Genomic DNA, 18,864 nt, shown 5'->3' on the forward strand with positions numbered 1-18,864 from the left:
AGTCCCTGGGTCGGAAAGATCCCCTGGAAAAGAAAATGGCAAACCACTCCAGTATTCTTGCCTGGAAAATCCTCTGGATAGAGAAGTCTGATGGACTACAGTCCATGGGGTCACAAAGGGTCAGACACAACTTGAGCGCACGCAAACACAAGTTCTGAATAGATGATAAAACTTCTTCTTGCCTGTACCCAGATGAACTGCTTTCATCAGCATGCCTTGCGTACACTGCTCGGTTATTCCAATTGCCCCAACTTTCCATGCTTCAGATTCTCCACACATACATCCTCTGTCCAGGACACCATCCCCAAGACTAGATTCTAAGATTGATTCATTTTCCCCAGAGTTTAGCTCGAGTGTCACTATCTCAGAGAAGCCTTTCAGGTCAAATCTAATTCCGCATATACATCCCTCTTAGATACTCTTTCTTTATCCTGTTGTTTCCTTGCTTCCTCTTTTCACTGCATCTAGTTGGTTTTTTTTTCTTTTCAGTTTGTATATTTATTTCACATTGGTAGCTCCAAGAGGTCCAGATCCACTTTTATTTTCTTATCACTATGTACCAGGAACTAGTATGTGCCTGGAATGTAGTATGTGATCAATAAATATTGTTGATTAAACAAATAGATGACTGAATGTGTGAATAAATATTTACTAGCACTTAGCTCCAGTTTCTGCTCATACATTGAAGTTATCATTTCCCCTTTGAAAAGTGATTTAGTACCTTATTATCATTTTTAAAATACTTAAAATATACAAGGAAGGAATCAAGAAAACAACTGGGTGCTCTTTGGTGCTCTTTTTAAATACACAATGTCAAAATTTTGCAAAGGGAGCAATACACAAACAAAGAAGATACAGCTTGTAAAATTATGAGGAGGGTTTTTTTTTTTTTTTTTTCAACTGCCTTTGCTTCTCCTTTTCCCTTGTCTGGAATGACAGTGTTTCATGCTGAACTGGATCTCACCCAGCCCTCTTGTTTTATGTGTATCAAAACTGTGACTTGGAGAGGTTAAATGATTCCCTGTAAGGGCCAAGACTTTCTGGCACAATGGAGACTAAATTCCAGGTCTTCTGGATTTCCATCCCAATGGCCTTCCCACTCATTACATCTCTCTTTCTCTCCCCACTGAGCTCTCCTCCTCAGGGGTACCAGCTCTCCCAAAAAGCCCTGCTCAGCTGAAATTGCTTTCTCTGGACACGGTTCATTTCAATATGATCCCTCTTTTCTTTAAACCATATGCTCTTTTTCTATGGCATCATCTTCCTATCTGAAAAATAGGTTCATTTCTAAAACACTAATACTAAGAGTGTGTGTGTGTGTGTGTCTGTAAGCACCTCTGTTCATAGGTAATTTTAACATTAAACTTTCCTAAAGTTTAAAGGGCTACATCATTTATTGTATGATTCTCTAGATATTCCTCTTAGGGCCTGATTCCCCAGCTGACAAGTATAAGAGCTTAGAGAAGATTCTGTAGGTCTTCTAAGCACTAATTCTTGAGCTCTTTAAGTTTTTATACATATTCCTGCTTTCTACTTTTTGTTTTGCAACAATACTTTCCAGTGCAACACTTCTCTATAGCTGAGAGTAAGATGTACCTCACTGGCACCTGGATTTAGTACCCTATTCTTCTAAGGGAAAGGGCCGCAGTGTGTCTTCATGGGGAGCAGAGTGGTTAAGACCAGCTTCTTTATGGAGGGTGACATGCCTGTTTAGAGAGCTTTAGGGAAAGAGTTTAGTAGGTTCACCAGCAGGTAAGCAGAATTTCCCTGAATGTACACAGTTCTCTAGCCAGTAAGTACTCTCTAGTTGCATTAACTCTGAGCAGGTTCCTGAAACTGTCTTTGCCTCATGTGTGCATGCGTGCTAAGTCACCTTAGTCATGCCCGACTCTGTGCAACCGTGTGGACTGTAGCCCACCAGGCTCCTCTGTCCATGGGGAGTCTCCAGGCAAGAATACTGGAGTGGGTTGCCATGCCCTCCTCCAGGGGATCTTCCCAACCCAGGGGAGGAACTTGGATCTCTTACGTGTCCTGCATTGGCAGGCACAGCCAGGCACATAATAAGCGCAAAGTACATGTTTGTTATTATTGTAAACAGTATGAACAGATACGTGTGATAAGAGTTTAAATGAATCAGCCCTGTTTAAAAGTCTGGCTTGTGTAACTGGGGGTGATCCCTCCAAGCTAGGTTCTCTCACTGAGCTCTGAGCATATCCCCTACTGTAGGCATTAGGAATGACTCTGGGATGCCCACTCATTCTCTCCTATTTTTAAAAAAATTTTATTGGCATATAATTGATTCACAATGTTGTGTTAGTTTCTCCTTCTTTCTTAAAAATATATTAGAAATAATTTAAATGTCCAACAGTGAATACCTGGATAAAGAAAATGTGGTACTTTTATATCTACAGTGGAGTATTATTCAACCATACCACTACTACTAAGTCGCTTCAGTCGTGTTCAACTCCCAGCAACTCCACGGACTGCAGCCTACCAGGCTCCTCCGTCCATGGGGTTTTCCAGGCAAGAGTACTGGAGTGGGTTGCCATTGCCTTAAACAGGAACCAATTTCTTTTACCATTTGCAACAACATAAATGGAGGAGGAAATGGCAACCCACTCCAGTATTCTTGCCTGGAGAATCCCATGGACAGAGGCGTCTGGCAGGCTGCAGTCCATGGGGTTGCAAAGAGTCAGACATGACTGAAGCACCTTAGCAGGGGCTCATAACAAAGAGAACCTTCAGGGTATTATACTAAGTGAAGTATGTCACACAGAAAAAGATAAATACCAGATGCTGTAACTTTTATGCTGTGATTAGTTGCTCAGTCATGTCTGACTCTTCGCAGAATCTAAATAACAACAATGAAAAACAACAAATCAAGCACACACACACAAAAATCACACATGAATATTGAAAATAGATTGGTGGTTGCCCGAGACAGAGGGAAGGAGGTGAAAGGTGGGGGAAATGGGTAAAGGAAGTCAAAAGGTGCAAATTTCTAGTTATAAAATGAGTAAGTCATTGGGATGCAATGTAAGCCTGGTGACTATGGTGATGCATGTTAACTGGACTTATTGTGGTGATCATTTTGCAATATATACAAATATTGAATCACAACTTTATACACCTGAAACTAATGTAATGTCAGTTATATCTCAATAAATATATATATGCTAGGTATTAATATAAATATATATTAATATAAATAGCTATTAATATAAAATAGCATAATTACTAGCAATGCAAGACTCTAAAGAGTAGCAGAATATGCCCCCCAATTTTCACCTCTTAATGGAACAGTTATTTTGAGGTAAAAGCAATTGAGAAAAAGTAGATACAAAGATTATTCTCTGCCCTCCTATTTAACTAAAAGCAGGATATAAATTTGTGAAGGTGTCTCCCTTCCTTCTCTACCAGGAAACACAAAATTACCTTTGTCAGCCCAGAGAAGGCTACAAACCAATCTACAGGAACTAGCTCTCATCTTCCATTAGCTATCTTATGTATTTGCCTTCCCTCAATTTTCTGCCTCAGGAACTCAAAAGTTCTTTTCCTTCCATCTTGCCACTGATCTACAAACTCGTCGTTCTTTTGTCCAGATGCTATGTGAGCCCAAGCTGTAAGTACCTCTTTGAGTTACTCCGAGTAGTATCATTTGATACTGAGTTGCATGGAAATACAGTTTATCCCATCACTACCTTATTGCCTGACATATCAGTAAACAAAGGATGTCAGAGTCATCAAAGACCATCAAGTGTGACCTGATGAGCCCTGAGGGAACTCAGGAAGAAAACAAATAACCTGCCATCTAGAAGCCAGCAGATTGCAGCCACTCCCTACAGTGAGCCCTGAGAACACTCAGGATGTGAAAACCAGGATATAGGCCCCAGATAACTGAGATGCATATCAAAGAAATGATTTCAGTGAGCCCAGACTCTGGTGTCTTTCCATACATGGAAAAGCACTAAATTCTTTAACTTGAGATATCTAGTTTTCTTTTGTTAACAGTAATCATCTGTTCCTACTACCTGCCTTTGCTTGCAAAGCTCCTATATATCCTGGCTTCCCCTTCACCTCCTCGGAGCAGTTTTCTCAGGGTTACTTGAGATGTTGCCTTCTGGGCTTGATATCCTCAGAGTGTCTGCTGAATAAAACATAACTCTCAACTTTAAGGTTGTGCATGTGTTTTTCAGTCAATACTATCCATGATTCAATATTAATTATGAGCTTTAAATAGTTACCTATGAGTTTCTGGGTAAGTTAAAGTCTTTTACGGATATGTGTAAGCATGTGATGTGTGTGTGTGCATGTGGTTGTTGTATTTGCTTTCAAATATCACAGCAAATTCCACATTGCTTTGTCCTTGATGTATCTGAAAAGTGAACCATTCATTCTGCTTCTGAGGATATTCTCTTTGAATATCTCTTTGCTAAGTAACTCATTATGTCTTGCCTTGCCTTGACTCAACCACCTGCCACATGAGCAGGCCATTAACAATCACGCTTCTCACACAGAGATTTCTGTAAGTAATTATTCCTGGGGCCTAAGCTACAGTCTGGTCTTCCCTGTTGGTTCAGTTAGTAAAGAATCCGCCTGCAATGCAGGAGACCTGAGTTCGATCCCTGGGTTGGGAAGATGCCTTGGAGAAGGGAACAGCTAAAACTATAGCCTGGCTTCTCACAGCTGTGGTCCTGGCCCAGCAGCATTATCTTAGGCCCAGCCAGACCTACAGAATAATAATCTATATTTGAAAAAGATGTTTGAGTGACCTGTATGCACATTAAAGTTTGAAAAGCACAAGCCTAAACCAGTGTTTCTCTCCCAAGAGGTGGTAAGCTGATCACCTACATCGGGATCACTTGAGAGGCTCCTCTACAAAGCAGGTTTCTGGACCCTACCCCAAACTGAGTGAAGCAGAATCTCTGGGGTGGGGGCCCTTGAAACTGCATTTTCAACAAGTTCCTCTCCCCAGCGCTTAGGCAATCTAGGGTTTAAGAAAAGCCAGAGTAGCATTTTAGAATATTATACATGTTGACACTTTCATCTATGTGGGTTTTTCACCAGCCTAAAGTCGCTGGGCAAGACATACCTAGAAATATAAACTAATTAAAGAACAAGTTGACTACAGAAACACAAACCCACACCTGGCATTAGACAAAACTGCCAACACTGAGAAAATGCCTTTAGTAATAGACAAACCACCCAAAGAGGTTCCACTGCTGAAAGAGGTTTCAAGCATCTGCAATGAAATGTGGACAGACAGGCTGTTTGTGTCAGAGAGGAGAGGGAGCAAATCGTGAACAATAACATCATTTCCTCTCTTGGACTCTTGTTTAAACATCACTCTCCTGTTCTCCTTTAAAACATTAGTAAAAATCTATTTGATTCTAACTGGTTACTCTCAATATAGGAGAAAGTATTTCTGCATCCATCAGATGTGAAAAGAAAAATATCAAAATGCATTCTGTTTTTATCTATCTTCTATATAGGGGCAGGCTTTATTAGTAATTGCTAGAGGTGAATTTCCTTTCAAATACCAAGAAGAAAGGTGTTACTCTGTATTATACAAATGGTTCCATGAAAGAACCAGGCTATCTTTTGTCTGTTTAGAAAATTCAGCTGAGGACAATTTTTCCTTATCCCCTGGATATTTGACATCAGAAAACACAACTCCATTAACTCCATCTTCATAAACTTCATTTTATGGATCCAAATTACCCCCATAAACATCTGGACATCATGACTTGTACATGCTATGGCTCTGTCTAGCTAAAGTTTTAGAGCTGCAAAATAATATTGCTTTAAAAATATCAAACATATCAAAAAGACTAGCACACAGGACCTTGTTTTGACTTAATGCTCTTACTGAAAGTTAGACAGAAGAAAAGGAGACATAGTAACAGGGATAGGAAGTTCCATTTGAAAAGCAGGAGCCAGTTTTAACACCCTGGGAATCTTATTTGCAGAGAACTTACATACCTCAGAGTATAGGATTCCCATACTGGTCCTTCACAGATTCACTTCACCTCTACAGCTTCTTGAATCTTCTTGAGGTATTTCCAGTTAATATCCAAATCCTTCCCAGTCCAGAGAAAGGTCTCTAGAAGCCCAGGGCGGTCAGCGGCAAGTCATTTCTTCTGACGCCGGTGAGTATTCTTCTAGCAGCCCACAGCAACACGCCTTCCAGTGAGCCCAACCCAGTGAAACGAGGGCATTAGTTTACTGTGTAATGAATGACCCAAGTCCTGTGTCATCTAATGTTACAACCCCGAGGAACCGGTTTCTGAGTCATATCTGCTCTGCCAATGGTGACATGTGAAAAGAAGGAAGCAGAGTTGAAGGGGGAAGAAAAGTTCTCACAGGGTCAGGAAGGACTCAGGGCTCAAAACGGGGTACTGTGTTTGGGACATTTCCTACTGAAATCTGGTTTTCAGTGGCTATTGAGAAAGGCTAAGTGCAAACAAACTCACTTGTTAAAACCATATATGTTGGCACAGGTCTTGACCTTTGTGAAAAATCCACTTTAAAACTAATGGATTATTGCTATCTTTATTCACAGAAAAGTTTGTTTAATATTCTTAATGTTTTGATATAAACTAATTAAAATAATAAAGTCAACTTGTAAACTATACAATTTTAAATACATAAATATAGTCATAATGACTTTCAAGGGCATCTCTGAGTAAAGTTTGAGCAACTCAAAAAGAAACTAAATTTTGGAAGAATTAATCCCATTTACATTCTAGTCAATTCAATTACCTTGAAAAGTTTAAATTACACTTATAGTACTACCATATTTGATTTTCCTTTATAAGCACTGTAATTCTGAGCATAACAAGTAATACTTTCACAGCTAAACAATCTTGTGAATTGAATAAACTAAACTTACTCTAATAAAACAAATATATTGTCTTAAACATTCTTTTTTCAAATTCAGTCAAATTAATTTATAATATTCCATTTAAAAATCATAAGTCTAAAATCTCTATTATATATTTGATGCTTTTGAGCTGTGGTATTGGAGAAGACTCTTGAAACTCCCTTGGACTGCAAAGACATCAAATCAATCAATCCTAAAGTAAATCGATCTTGAATACTTATTGCAAGGACTGATGTTAAAGTTGAACTTCCAAAACTTTGGCCACCTGATGCCAAGGGCCAATTCCTTGGAAAAGACCCTGATGCTGGGAAAGACTGACGGCAGGGGGAAAAGGGGACGATAGAGGATGAGATGGTTGGTCAGCATCACAGACTCAATGGACATGAGTTTGAGCAAACTCTGGGAGTCGATGAAAAACAGGGAAACCTGGTGTGCTGCAGTCCATGGAGTCGCAAACAGTCAGACACAACTGAGTGACTGAACAACAACAATACATTTTGCATGGAATCACCAGGCCACATGGCCAAATAGGTTAACATGCCAAATCTCTTAAGCACTGCTGACATTGTGTGTGTGTGTGTGTGTGTGTGTGTGTGTGTGCATGAACAGTCAGTTACTCAGTCACGGCTGCCTCTCTGCAGACCCATGGACTGTAGTTTGCCAGGCTCCTCTGTCAGTGGAATTTTCCAGGCAAGAATACTGGGGCAGGTTACCATTTCCTGCTCCAGGGGATCTTCCCGACCCAGAGATCAAACCCATGGAGTTCTCTTACTTCTGCATTGGCAGGTGGATTCTTTACCACTAGCGCCTAGGAAGCCCAGACATTTTATATATCAAGTGCAAGTGCAAGTTGCTCAGTCATGTCCAACTCTTTGTGACCCCGTGAACTGTAGCCTGCCAGTTCAGAGCCTCCTCTGTCCATGGAATTCTCCAGGCAAAAATATAGGAGTGGGTAGCAGTTCCCTTCTCCAGGGAATCTTCCCAGCCCAGGGATCAAACACAGGTCTCCCGCATTGCAGGTGGATTCTTTTCCAGCTGAGCCACCAGGGAAGTTGTTATATTTGGTACCAAATATAATACAAAATATTCACACATTTTTTCTGAACTTAACACAATCACAGCAAAGTGCTAAACATTCCCAGAATTAAAACACACACTTATGAGAAAAGAGTTCAGTCATCCCAAGCAAATGGATAGGACTCTAATCAACTGAGGTTCTTTCTGGTCAAGATTAAGGAGCTAGGATTCAAGACCTGAGCTCTTGAATTTCTTTTCCTCCCCAGGGAAATTCTTTCTACTCCACTGATGGATGCAGTGGGCTAGTCTTATTGTTGTTATAATGAGAATTATACACTACTATGACTTGGCTTTGGAGCCAACCCCCCAGTAATGTTAAGAATTAGCTAATACTTCTGTTGGAGACTTGGAGACAGAAGTCTGCAATACCCAGTGAGATTGCAGCTGACTTCCTCTTTGGCTTAGTTTGATTTTGCATTTCTTTATTCTTAACGCATTCAGGTTCTTTCCCATTGACCTAAACATTAATGCTATTTCCAGGGAGTACTTCAGTATCTTGTGTAAATCTTCTGTTACCCTTTTTAGCTTCCTTTGTAATTTCCTCTAACTAACTTATTTAACAGAACTCTTCACTTTCACTACCTCTATGCTAAGGTTGCTGCTGGTTTCTCCAAGGTCTTTGCACCCTAACTGAACTGAAAAGTCTTCTTTAATTTCCTAACAGGACCATAACTCCTCTAACTGGAATCTATCTCTCTCTTGACTGCATCTTGAAGGTGTCAGAGTTTGAAACAAGCTTACCCAAATGTGCCATGTTGACATGAAGATTACTTGGAACTAAAGGCAATAGAGACCCAGTGCGTTCAAGAGAATCCATTTCCCCTCCCTTAACTACCCAGATTGATTTTATTCTTTGCAGCCAAAGATGGAGAAGCTCCATACAGTCAGCAAAAGCAAGACCCAGAGCTGACTGAGGCTCAGATCATGATCTCCTTATTGCCAAATTCAGACTTAAATTGAAGAAAGTAGGAAAATCACTAGACCATTCAGATATGACCTAAATCAAATACCTTATGATTATCCAGTGGAAATGACAAATGAATTCAAGGGATCAGATCTGATAGAGTGCCTGAAGAACTATGGACAGAGGTTCATGACATTGTACAGGAGGCAGGGATCAAGACCATCCACAAGAAAAAGAAATGCAAAAAGGCAAAATGATTGTCTGAGGAGGCCCTACAAATAGCTATGAGAAGAAGAGAAGCAAAAGACAAAGGAGAAAAGGAAAGATATTCCCATCTGAATGCAGAGTTCCAAAGAATAGCAAGGAGAGATAAGAAAGCCTTTATTAGTGATCAATGCAAAGAAACAGAGGAAAACAACAGAATGGGAAAGACTAGAGATCGCTTCAAGAAAACTAGAGATACCAACGGAATTTTTCATGCAAAGATGGGCACAATAAAGGACAGAAATGGTATGGACCTAACAAAAGCAGAAGATATTAAGAAGAGGTGGTAAGAATATGATGGTGTGATCACTCATCTAGAGCCAGACATCCTGGAATGCAAAGTCAAGTGGGCCTTAGGAAGCATCACTATGAATAAAGCTAGAGGTGGTAATGGAATTCCAGTTGAGTTATTTCAACTCCTCAAAGATGATGCTCTGAAAGTGCTGCACTCAATATGCCAGCAAATTTGGAAAACTCAGCAGTGGCCACAGGACTGGAAAAGTTCAGTTTTCATTTCAATCCCAAAGAAAGGGAATGACAAAAATGCTCAAACTATTGCACAATTGCACTCATCTCACATGCTAGCAAAGTAATGCTCAAAATTCTCCAAGCCAAGCATCAAGAGTACATGAACTGTGAACTTCCAGATGTTCAAGCTGGATTTAGAAAAGGCAGAGAAACAAGAGATCAAATTGCCAGCATCCATTGGATCATCGGAAAAGCAAGAGAGTTCCAGAAAAACATCTACTTCTGCTTTATTGACTATAAGAAAGCCTTTGACTCTGTGAATCTCAACAAACTGGGGAAAATTCTTCAAGAGATGGGCGTACCAAACCACCTGACCTGCCTCCTGAGAAATCTGTATGCAGATCAAGAAGCAACAGAACTGGACATGGAACAACAGACTGGTTCCAAATCGGGAAAGGAGTACGTCAAGACTGAATAGTGTCACCCTGCTTATTTAGCTTATATTCAGAGTACATCATGAGAAATGCTGAACTGGATGCAGCACAAGTTGGGAATCAAGATTGTCGGGAGAAATATCAATAACCTCAGATATGCAGAGGACACCACCCTTACAGCAGAAAGTGAAGAAGAACTAAAGAGCCTCTAGATGAAAGTGAAAGAGGAGAGGGAAAAAGTTTACTTAAAACTCAACTTTCAGAAAACTAAGATCATGGCATCCAGTCCCATCACTTCATGGCAAATAGATGGGGAAAAAGTGAAAACAGTGAGACACTTTATTTTGGGGGGCTCCAAAATCACTGCAGCCATAAAATTAAAAGACACTGGCTCCTTGGAAGAAAAGTTATGACCAACCTAGACAGCATATTAAAAAGCAGAGACATTACTTTCCCAACAAAGGTCCATCTAGTCAAGGCTATGGTTTTTCACAGTAGTCATGTATGGATGTGAGAGTTGGACTATAAAGAAAACTGAGGGCCGAAGAATTGATGCTTTTGAACTGTGGTGTTGGAGAAGACTCTTGAGAGTCCCTTGGACAGCAAAGAGATCCAACCAGTCCATCCTAAAGGAAATCAGTCCTGAATATTCATTGGAAGGACTGATGTTGAAGCTGAAACTCCAATACTTTGGCCACCTGATGTGAAGAACTGACTCATTGGAAAAGACCCTGATGCTGGGAAAGATTGAAGGCAGGAGGAGAAGGGGATGACAGAGGATGAGATGGTTGGATGGTATCACCGACTCTATGGACATGAGTTTGAGTAAACTCTGGGAGTTGATGATGGACAGGGAGGTCTGGCATGCTGCAGTCCATGGGGTTGCAAAGAGTCGGACGTGAATGAACTGAACTGAACTAACTACCCAAAAGAACTTAAGTTTGGAGTTTTTCCCAAAAAAGCCTTGCTACTGGAGATAAATTTTATCTAAGTGACCCATTTAATACTGCAGGGCAAATATTTAATTACCAAACATGTCCTCTTATTATCTTGCAAATGAATTTCCTGTTCTTTGAAGCCCAAGGCCTCTGTCCCATTCCTTAGCTCGGGATGGCATATATACCTCATTTACTTTTCTTTGAACTTCTCATGTATGTGCAGTTCCAGTGTGTACAAAATTAAATCTGATCTTTTCCTGTTAATCTGTTTCTTGTCAATTAAATTTTTAGGCCAGCCAGAAGAACCTAAAAGGGTAGAGAATTTTTTTTCCTTCCTGATAAACAGTAGCAGAATATGTCATCCTAAAATAGGCCTTTTTGACATAAGGATTATTTTCAATTGATTATTATTCAAACTGCACATTCACAGGAGAATCTCTGAAAGCAGGAGAATTTACTCTTTTGTGAGGGAGATTTACAATTTATAATGAAAGTGTCCATTTGTAGAAATATCTCCTTCACTGTACCAGGAAGAAAATGTGCATGTGCCTGCTCCGTTGCTAAGTCTGTCTGACTCTGCGACCCCATGGACTGTAGCCCACCAGGCTCCTCTCCATGGAATTCTCCAGGCAAGAATACTGGAATGGGTAGCCATTTCCTTCTCCAAGGGATATTCCTGACCCAGGGATCAAACTGTGTCTCCTGTATCGCAGGCAGATTCTTTACCACTGAGCTACCTGGGAAACCCCACCAGAAAGACAAGGGTGACTCTTAATTTCTAGAAATGTATCCACAGAGAAAGGAATGACTTAAATCTGCCTAACACTATTACCCTTGTTTTCTGTGCTTTCTTGATCACCTCCCATAACCACTGCTCCCCCAACATCTTCTTCTGCCTGAAGATGGTTTTAAGGTGGTGACTTGGCCATTTCCAAGAGTTTTCCTGGTTGTCTCCTAGGTGTACATGAGGTATACATGCTAGTAACCTTCTGCTCAATTTTCTCTTGTTAATCTGCCTTTATTACAGGGGGATTCTCAGCCATAGAATCTAGAAAGGTAGAGGGAAAATCCTTTTTCCTGCCCTACAGTCTGTTTCTAAAGGCACGATACACTTATTATTATCATGAAAGATGAAATGTTTGAATGTAGGTATTGTTGTATTGTTCAGTGGCTAAGTCACATCTCACTTTGCTCCCCCATGGCCTGCAGCACACCAGGCTCCTCTGTTCACTGTCCCCCGGAGTTTGCTCAAATTCATATCCACTGAGTCAGTGATGCGGACACTAAAAGCAAAGTAATAAAAAAGCAGCTGATTCATTGCAAGTGGTGAAACACTTTCATTAATCTCTGAACCAGAGACTCTCGATCAGGGATGATTTTCTTCCCCAGGTAAGACAGCCAGACCTAGCACATAAAAATACAGGATGTTCAGTTAAATGTAAATTTTAGATCAATTTCTAAAATGTTGCATGGAACATGCTTATACTAAATAATCATGTCATTTAACTGAAATGGCTGTTTAACTCAAAATGAAACATCTGGCATTATCTGGAGACATTTTTGGTTGCCACAACCAGGGATGTGGGACATACCACTTGTCTCGAGAAGGTAGACTCTAGGGATGCTGCTAAGCATCTTGGAATAGGACAGTCTCTCCCAGCCAAGAATTATCCTCCCCAAATAGTGTTGAGGTAGAGAAACCCTCTTCTAGGCCAACAGGAGAATTAAAGGTGAAGATAGAGGACTGGATCAGTTGTGGTGTGAGAATGGAGTATCATTGTAGAAGAGAAAAAAATTTTTTTCCTTCTACCCTTCTAGGTTCTTGCTGGGAACTCTTCATAACTGCAAAGTTTGTCTGCTTATCTGTTTTTCCTTTGGCTGTGCCTTGGAGCTTATGGAGTCTTAGTTGCTTCACTAGGGATTGAATCCATGCCCTCTGCAGTGAAAGCACTAAGTCCTAACACTAGTGAAGTCTTAACCACTGGGTCACCAAAGAATTCCGAGGGACCCTTAAGAAAAGATAGATTAATAAGAGAACAGGGATTTACCTGGTGGTCCTGTGTTTAAGACTCCCAGCTTCCAAGGCAGGGGCTTCCACCCTTTCCTTTATAGATACAAATTTTCTTCACAAAAAGAAACTTTGTATCTTGCCTTTAAATCTTTCCCTGCCTCTGCTGGTTCTCAATGGACTTTAGTTCAATAAAGTAATTCATTTGCCAAAGAAGCATAGTTAGGGGGAGCATGTTCTGGGGTCCCTCACAGTGAAACACTGTCATAATGAGGTCTGAAAGTGAAAGTTACTCAGTTGTGTCTTTGCAACCCCATGGACTATATACAGTCCATGGAATTCTCCAGGCCAGAATACCGGAGCGGGTAGCCTTTCTCCTCTCTGGGGGATCTCCCCACTCAGGGATCGAACCCAGGTCTCCCACATTGCAGGTGGATTCTTTACCAGCTCAGCCACCAGGGAAGCCCACTGAAATATGAGAAACATAATTTTTTAAACCTGTTTAGAGTTTACGCTCTGGAAAACTGATCCATAATGACAAAAACAACAAAAAGAAGTTCTATGAAACAACTTTCACACATGAACATCTTCTATCAAGAAATAATGTTTGAGTCAGACCCTGGCAGGCTTAAAATTAAAAGTGTCCATTTCATATGGCTGTTGTTCAGTCTCTCAGTTGTGTCTGACTCTTTGTGACCTCATGGACTGCAGGACTCCAGGCTTCGCTGTCCTTCACTATCTCCCAGAGTTTGCTCACACTCATGTCCACTGAGTCAGTGATGCCATCCAACCATCTCATCCTCTGTTGCCCCCTTTTCCTCTGGCTGTGGATAGAGTCAACTCCAGCTGCCCAGCACCTTACTGTGAGGAAAAAGAAGTTCCTACAAGGTCTAACCCAAAGACTTGATCCTCAGGAGAGTTCAGCAGAGATACCTAGGGAGTGTGGCCCACCCAACCTCAGAGTCTTCCTCTGAGATCTTGACTCATCACACTGTCTAAGGGCTCCCATAGGAGGCACTTGAGTAAAGGAATGTCATGATCAGAAGTTCCTTTAGATAATGAAGCTATCACTTTGGCCATTGTGTAGAGACTGGATTTGAAGTAGCCAAAAGAGAAAACAGCAAGACCAGAGAGGAGGATACCACATTAGGTCAACTGAGAGATTATAGTTCCTAAAGCAGAAGAGCAATAGTGGGATTGGAGAGAAAAGGAAGAACTCTGAAGGCTGCAGGGAGCCAGGTCAAACAGACCAAACAACAGACCAAAACTTACTTACTTAACTTTTGTGTCCTTATTAAGTGTTCTGATTGACTAAAAACACAGTATTTCCAGCCAGCCAGTCCTCAAATATCAAGAATCTATTTTCATATCTTTGTTCTAAATAAGGTCAAAGGGACTTCCCTGGTGGTCCAGTGGCTAAGACTCAGTGCTCCTAATGCAAGGATCCTGAGTTCAAGCCTTGGTCAGGGAACTAGAACCCCCATGCCGCAATTAAGAGTTGGCATTCCACAACTAAAAAGAACCTGCATGTTGCAGCTAAGACTCAGTGCAGCCAAATAAATGAATAAACAAATAAGATCAGATGGGCAACCCCAGAGTAATCTGTTTAAGCCAAATGTCAAAACATTTTCCTTATTCCGTAAATGACCTGCCAGTCTCATGAAGAAATGCCCTATTTCTGTGTCGCTGCTCCTAACAACCTATAAAACTCACTCCTGCCCAAACATCCCTCAGGCAGAGTACTCCACTGCTTCTGAACCACTCTCCTCCTCCAATCCACAGATTGCCTTCCCTTAAACAAAGGACATCATACTGAACTGTTTTATTTTTGTCATTTGATGGTTACTATCTCCTGGCACCAAACACAGTTCTTTCTGTTTTAGCCTGTGATGCTGACATCGGAACCCTGTAAACTACCATTTCTTTTCTCTCCGTTGGCTTCGTGTTGGGTTCTCCCAATAGGGAATTCTCAAGGGAGACTCCATGGCTAATGAGGGAGAAAGAGATTCACTCATTCCTCCGCGTTTGCTGCTCCTACCAGCGTAAGCCCAGGACAGCCTTTCACTCTAGGAATAGCCATTGGTCCAGCTTCCTTCCACACTCCCTGAACCAACCTAATCACACCCTTCGGTGGTACCAGAACCAGCTCGCTCTCTCAGCTTGATGCAGCTCCTCTGCTGAGCTCCTGTAGGACCAGCAACAACCAATGGCCCCTCTTCATGCCTGGGTCCCAAGAATGTCAGGGTCCTTCCTGCAAGTTCCTGAATTCTGACGATCCCAACCTGTGTTCTCTGTTCCTCCAATCCAAGAGGTAGTGGCTGCCCCCGAACTCTCTCAGTTAGCTTAGGGTTCCCTCCTTCCTTTTCCAACCCTCCAATACCCACTTAACTGATTCCTTATATTAAATCTTTCTTTTGAAGTAACTAGTGTGGTTGTCCCACTGGAGCCCCCTGACTGATACAATAATCTAGAGATATTTAGACACTAAATATAGCATGAATTCTTAGTCTGATATAAGATACACAGGAAATAGCATATCAAGGGTGACATGCAGGTTTCCCATTTAGAAAATATGTTAGATTTTGGTACCTTTCACTGCAATTCAAAACTCTAGGAGTAAGATGAGTGAAGGGTTAGGGAGAGATGATCTGCTCCAGTTTTTGCAAAATTGTGATTATGGGACACAGGTGTAACTCATGTAAGTTTGTTACATGGTTTTAGAACTTTGGAGTAAGCTGTTGTAGAGATAAAGATTTTGAGAATTATTAGCATATCAATCAATAGTTTTTAACATAAGAAATGAGAGGGTTTAGATACCTTGTTACAGTCTTTTTTTCTTGTCTACAACCTGTACAAATTCCTTGATTGTATAGTTATTTCTTCTTTAAATAATAGAAGGACATTTATTTTTCATTTGAGCACCTTTTAATGTTAAGAACTGCTATCTAATCAAATAAGGACTTTTGCTAATCAGAATGTGTTTCTCATTTTCATGCATTCGAGCCCTGACATCTCTTTCTGTAATTCTCTCTTGTTTTGTAATATTCACTTAAAATTAAGTCCAGGATTCAGAAGTCAAATTGCAATTATACTTCTTGTTTTGTACTAACACTGGATCTTTAATCCAAGACTTTAAAAATCTTGTCAGATTTGAAATCACTTTTGAATTTTCCAGGAAATAGAGAAATTTATGGTAATAGAGAAGGAAATGGAGTCAGCCAGCCCTGAAAATTTTTTTAAAATCTGAGCATTGCAAGTGGGGATTTAAAATAGATAACTTAGTGGTTTAGCTCTTATGCGGTTATTAATTCCATGGTGTGTTCTACTCTGTCATTTTTCACAATGTATTTGCAGAATTAATTATAATATGCTTTAATGGAAACACAAGAGTAAATACCATGCTTGTGACCCCATAGTCTTTGCAATGGTGACATTTTTGTTTCCTAATTTTTTTCAAATTTATTAAGAGATAAACAAGTTTATTTTTGTTGCTGTTTAGTCAACTTAGTCAAGTCTGACTCTTTGCAACCCCATGGACTGTGGCACACCAGGGTTTCCTGTCTTTCACCATCTCCCGGAGCTTGCTCAAACTCATGTCCACTGAATCAATGATGCCATCCAACCATCTCGTCCTCTGTCATCCCCTTCTCCTCCTGCCTTCAATCTTTCCCAGCATCAGGGTCTTTTCCAATCAGTTGGCTCTTCACATCAGGTGGCCAAAATATTGGAGCTTCAGCATCAGCATCAGTCCTTCTAATTCAAGGCTGATTTCCAAACTAACTGGTTTGATCTACTTGCAGTCCAAGGGACTCTCAAGAGTCCCTTTAACGAGAAACAAGAGAGTTTATTTTTGTTTCTCAGTAAAAACAGAAAGTAAAACTTAGGAAGTAAATATATGACTGACAAATCTTGTTATACCGATGGCTCTTTCAAGATACAGCTACTTACTTCTGCAAATTTTCCATTATTTCTCCACTGACTCAAGAATCTGCTGAATGACTTAAATCATATGTCTCTTTTAATTTTGCTGTAAACCCAGTTTCACAGTATGATACAAACTATACACTTCAGGTTGTGAGTTTATTACTCTAACCCAAGATGAAGACTGTAGCCTACTTTACACTGTGACCTACAAGTTTATTTTATTCCTGGTGCTTTTCAGGGTTTGAAAAAAAAAAAAAACAGTGATTTATGTCTACTCCCTTATGAGGTCCTATGAAATGGTCTTATGAGCCTATGAAATGCAGTCTCAAGTTGTTATGGGATTTTGTGTGTTCCAATTTATAATAAAGTGTTTTTTGGGTATATACCCTTCAATCTTCTTCCTATGAATATGTATACACTAGTTATTTGAAAAAAATGAGATTTTTTTTTTTTTGCACGATTTTTTTGCATCTTATGTTTGCCCTTCAACAGTACATAGTAACATCCTTCCATGTTATAAAATAGTCCTTAATATTATTTTTAGTGACTACCTAGCCATTCCTTGATATCAAAGGTAAGAGCTCTCATTTATTTATCACTCACCATGGGCTGAGCCCACTGCCAGCAGGCTTAACAAACATGATTTCCTAGGACCCTCTCCCCTGGTGCTGCTTTCCCATGCTTACCAGCTCACCATTCTCTTGGGGAGTCATCCCATCTTCAGCCTTGCCCCTCACCTTGTTAACCCCAGTGATGATAACAGTTCTGGCAGGCCTCGGACACCTGTAACTTGCCTCATCCTAACCCTGAATCATCCATGACTCTATAGGAAACCATCTTATTTGAAATATATGAAAAGAAAACTAGAATTTGGCCATATCTTTCTTCTTCTCTTGGAAGGATTCTGGTGTACCTTGACTTGCCTTTCTATCCACAAGCCATGGAACAAACAAATGAACAAAAGCAAAACCACCCCTCCAAATCATCCAGTGCAGTTAGAAGAAAGTAGAAAAATTGTTAGGGCTTCCCAGGTGGCACAGGGGTAAAGAATCCACCTGCAATGCAGGAAACTCAGATTTGATCCCTGGGTTGGGAAGATCCCCAGGAGTAGAAAATGGCAACCCACTCCAGTATTCTTGCCTGGGAAATCCAATGGACAGAGGAGCCAGGCAGGCTAGTCCTTGGGGTCACAAAGAGTTACACATGACTGAGCTCACACACATAGACACAGAGAAATGTATTTACTGCTTAGAGTGCCATCTGGTGCATTTTTTGCCAAGTGGCATAAACATCTCTGTTGTTGTTGGTTAGGAGCCATGGGAGCTGTCCTTGTGGCTCAGCTGCTGAAGAATCCACCTGCAATATGGGAGACCCGGATTTAATCCCTGGGTTGGGAAGATCCCCTGGAGAAGGGAAATGCTACCCACTCCAGTATTCTGGCCTAGCGAATCCCATGGACTGAATAGTCCATGAGATCTCAAAGAATCAGACATGACTGAGTGACGTTCACTTCACTTCAGGAGCCACGGAAATTAAGGCCTTTCCCTGAGGAATATTATAGACCTCCTTCTTTAGATCTAACTTTTGATGAAGTCCTTAGAATTCCTATGTATCACTTTGAGAAATATAGAATGACTACTAACGTAGTGAACATTTGTCTGTACTATTGCCTGTGATTCTAAAAAAGCTATGTTTGGAGTATTTCTCACTTTCAAAACCATATAAAAACAAATATTGGATTTCCCAGACTCCTTTCACCTTAGACATGGGCACTTGAAAATTAGAAGCAACTGTCATCAGAACTTAGAATTGGAAGTTCAAAAGAGAAAAAAGGCTGAGATTTCCATTTCCGTCCTAGTGAAAACCTCAGGTTTTCTTCATCATCAGTGGGAGTCATTCTAGTAGCAATGTGCAAAATCTGATGGGTATAAGGTTTTGCTCTGCTTGAAGCTAATAGGTTCACA

At 40.6% G+C, this 18,864-nt stretch overlaps 1 protein-coding gene across 3 annotated transcripts in view; it reads right to left on the minus strand.

Annotated features, from left to right (window-relative positions):
- Nucleotides 1-18,864, minus strand: part of ANKRD22 (ankyrin repeat domain 22) — a 50,010-nt gene that overhangs the window by 17,178 nt on the left and 13,968 nt on the right. Inside the window, exon 2 of one of the 3 annotated variants that reach the window (XM_020895832.2) lies at nucleotides 5,983-6,183. The exons of 1 other annotated variant lie outside the window; for it this stretch is intronic. In XM_020895832.2, coding sequence (XP_020751491.1) covers nucleotides 5,983-6,003 — 21 coding nt within the window. In that variant the 5' untranslated portion in view covers nucleotides 6,004-6,183. Of the gene's footprint in view, nucleotides 1-5,982; nucleotides 6,901-18,864 lie in introns of those variants that run through there. One more of the 3 variants, XM_070470612.1, reaches the window with a different exon arrangement.

The sequence above is a fragment of the Odocoileus virginianus genome, chromosome 7, assembly GCF_023699985.2.
Source record: "Odocoileus virginianus isolate 20LAN1187 ecotype Illinois chromosome 7, Ovbor_1.2, whole genome shotgun sequence".
Classification (NCBI taxonomy): Eukaryota; Metazoa; Chordata; class Mammalia; order Artiodactyla; family Cervidae; genus Odocoileus; species Odocoileus virginianus.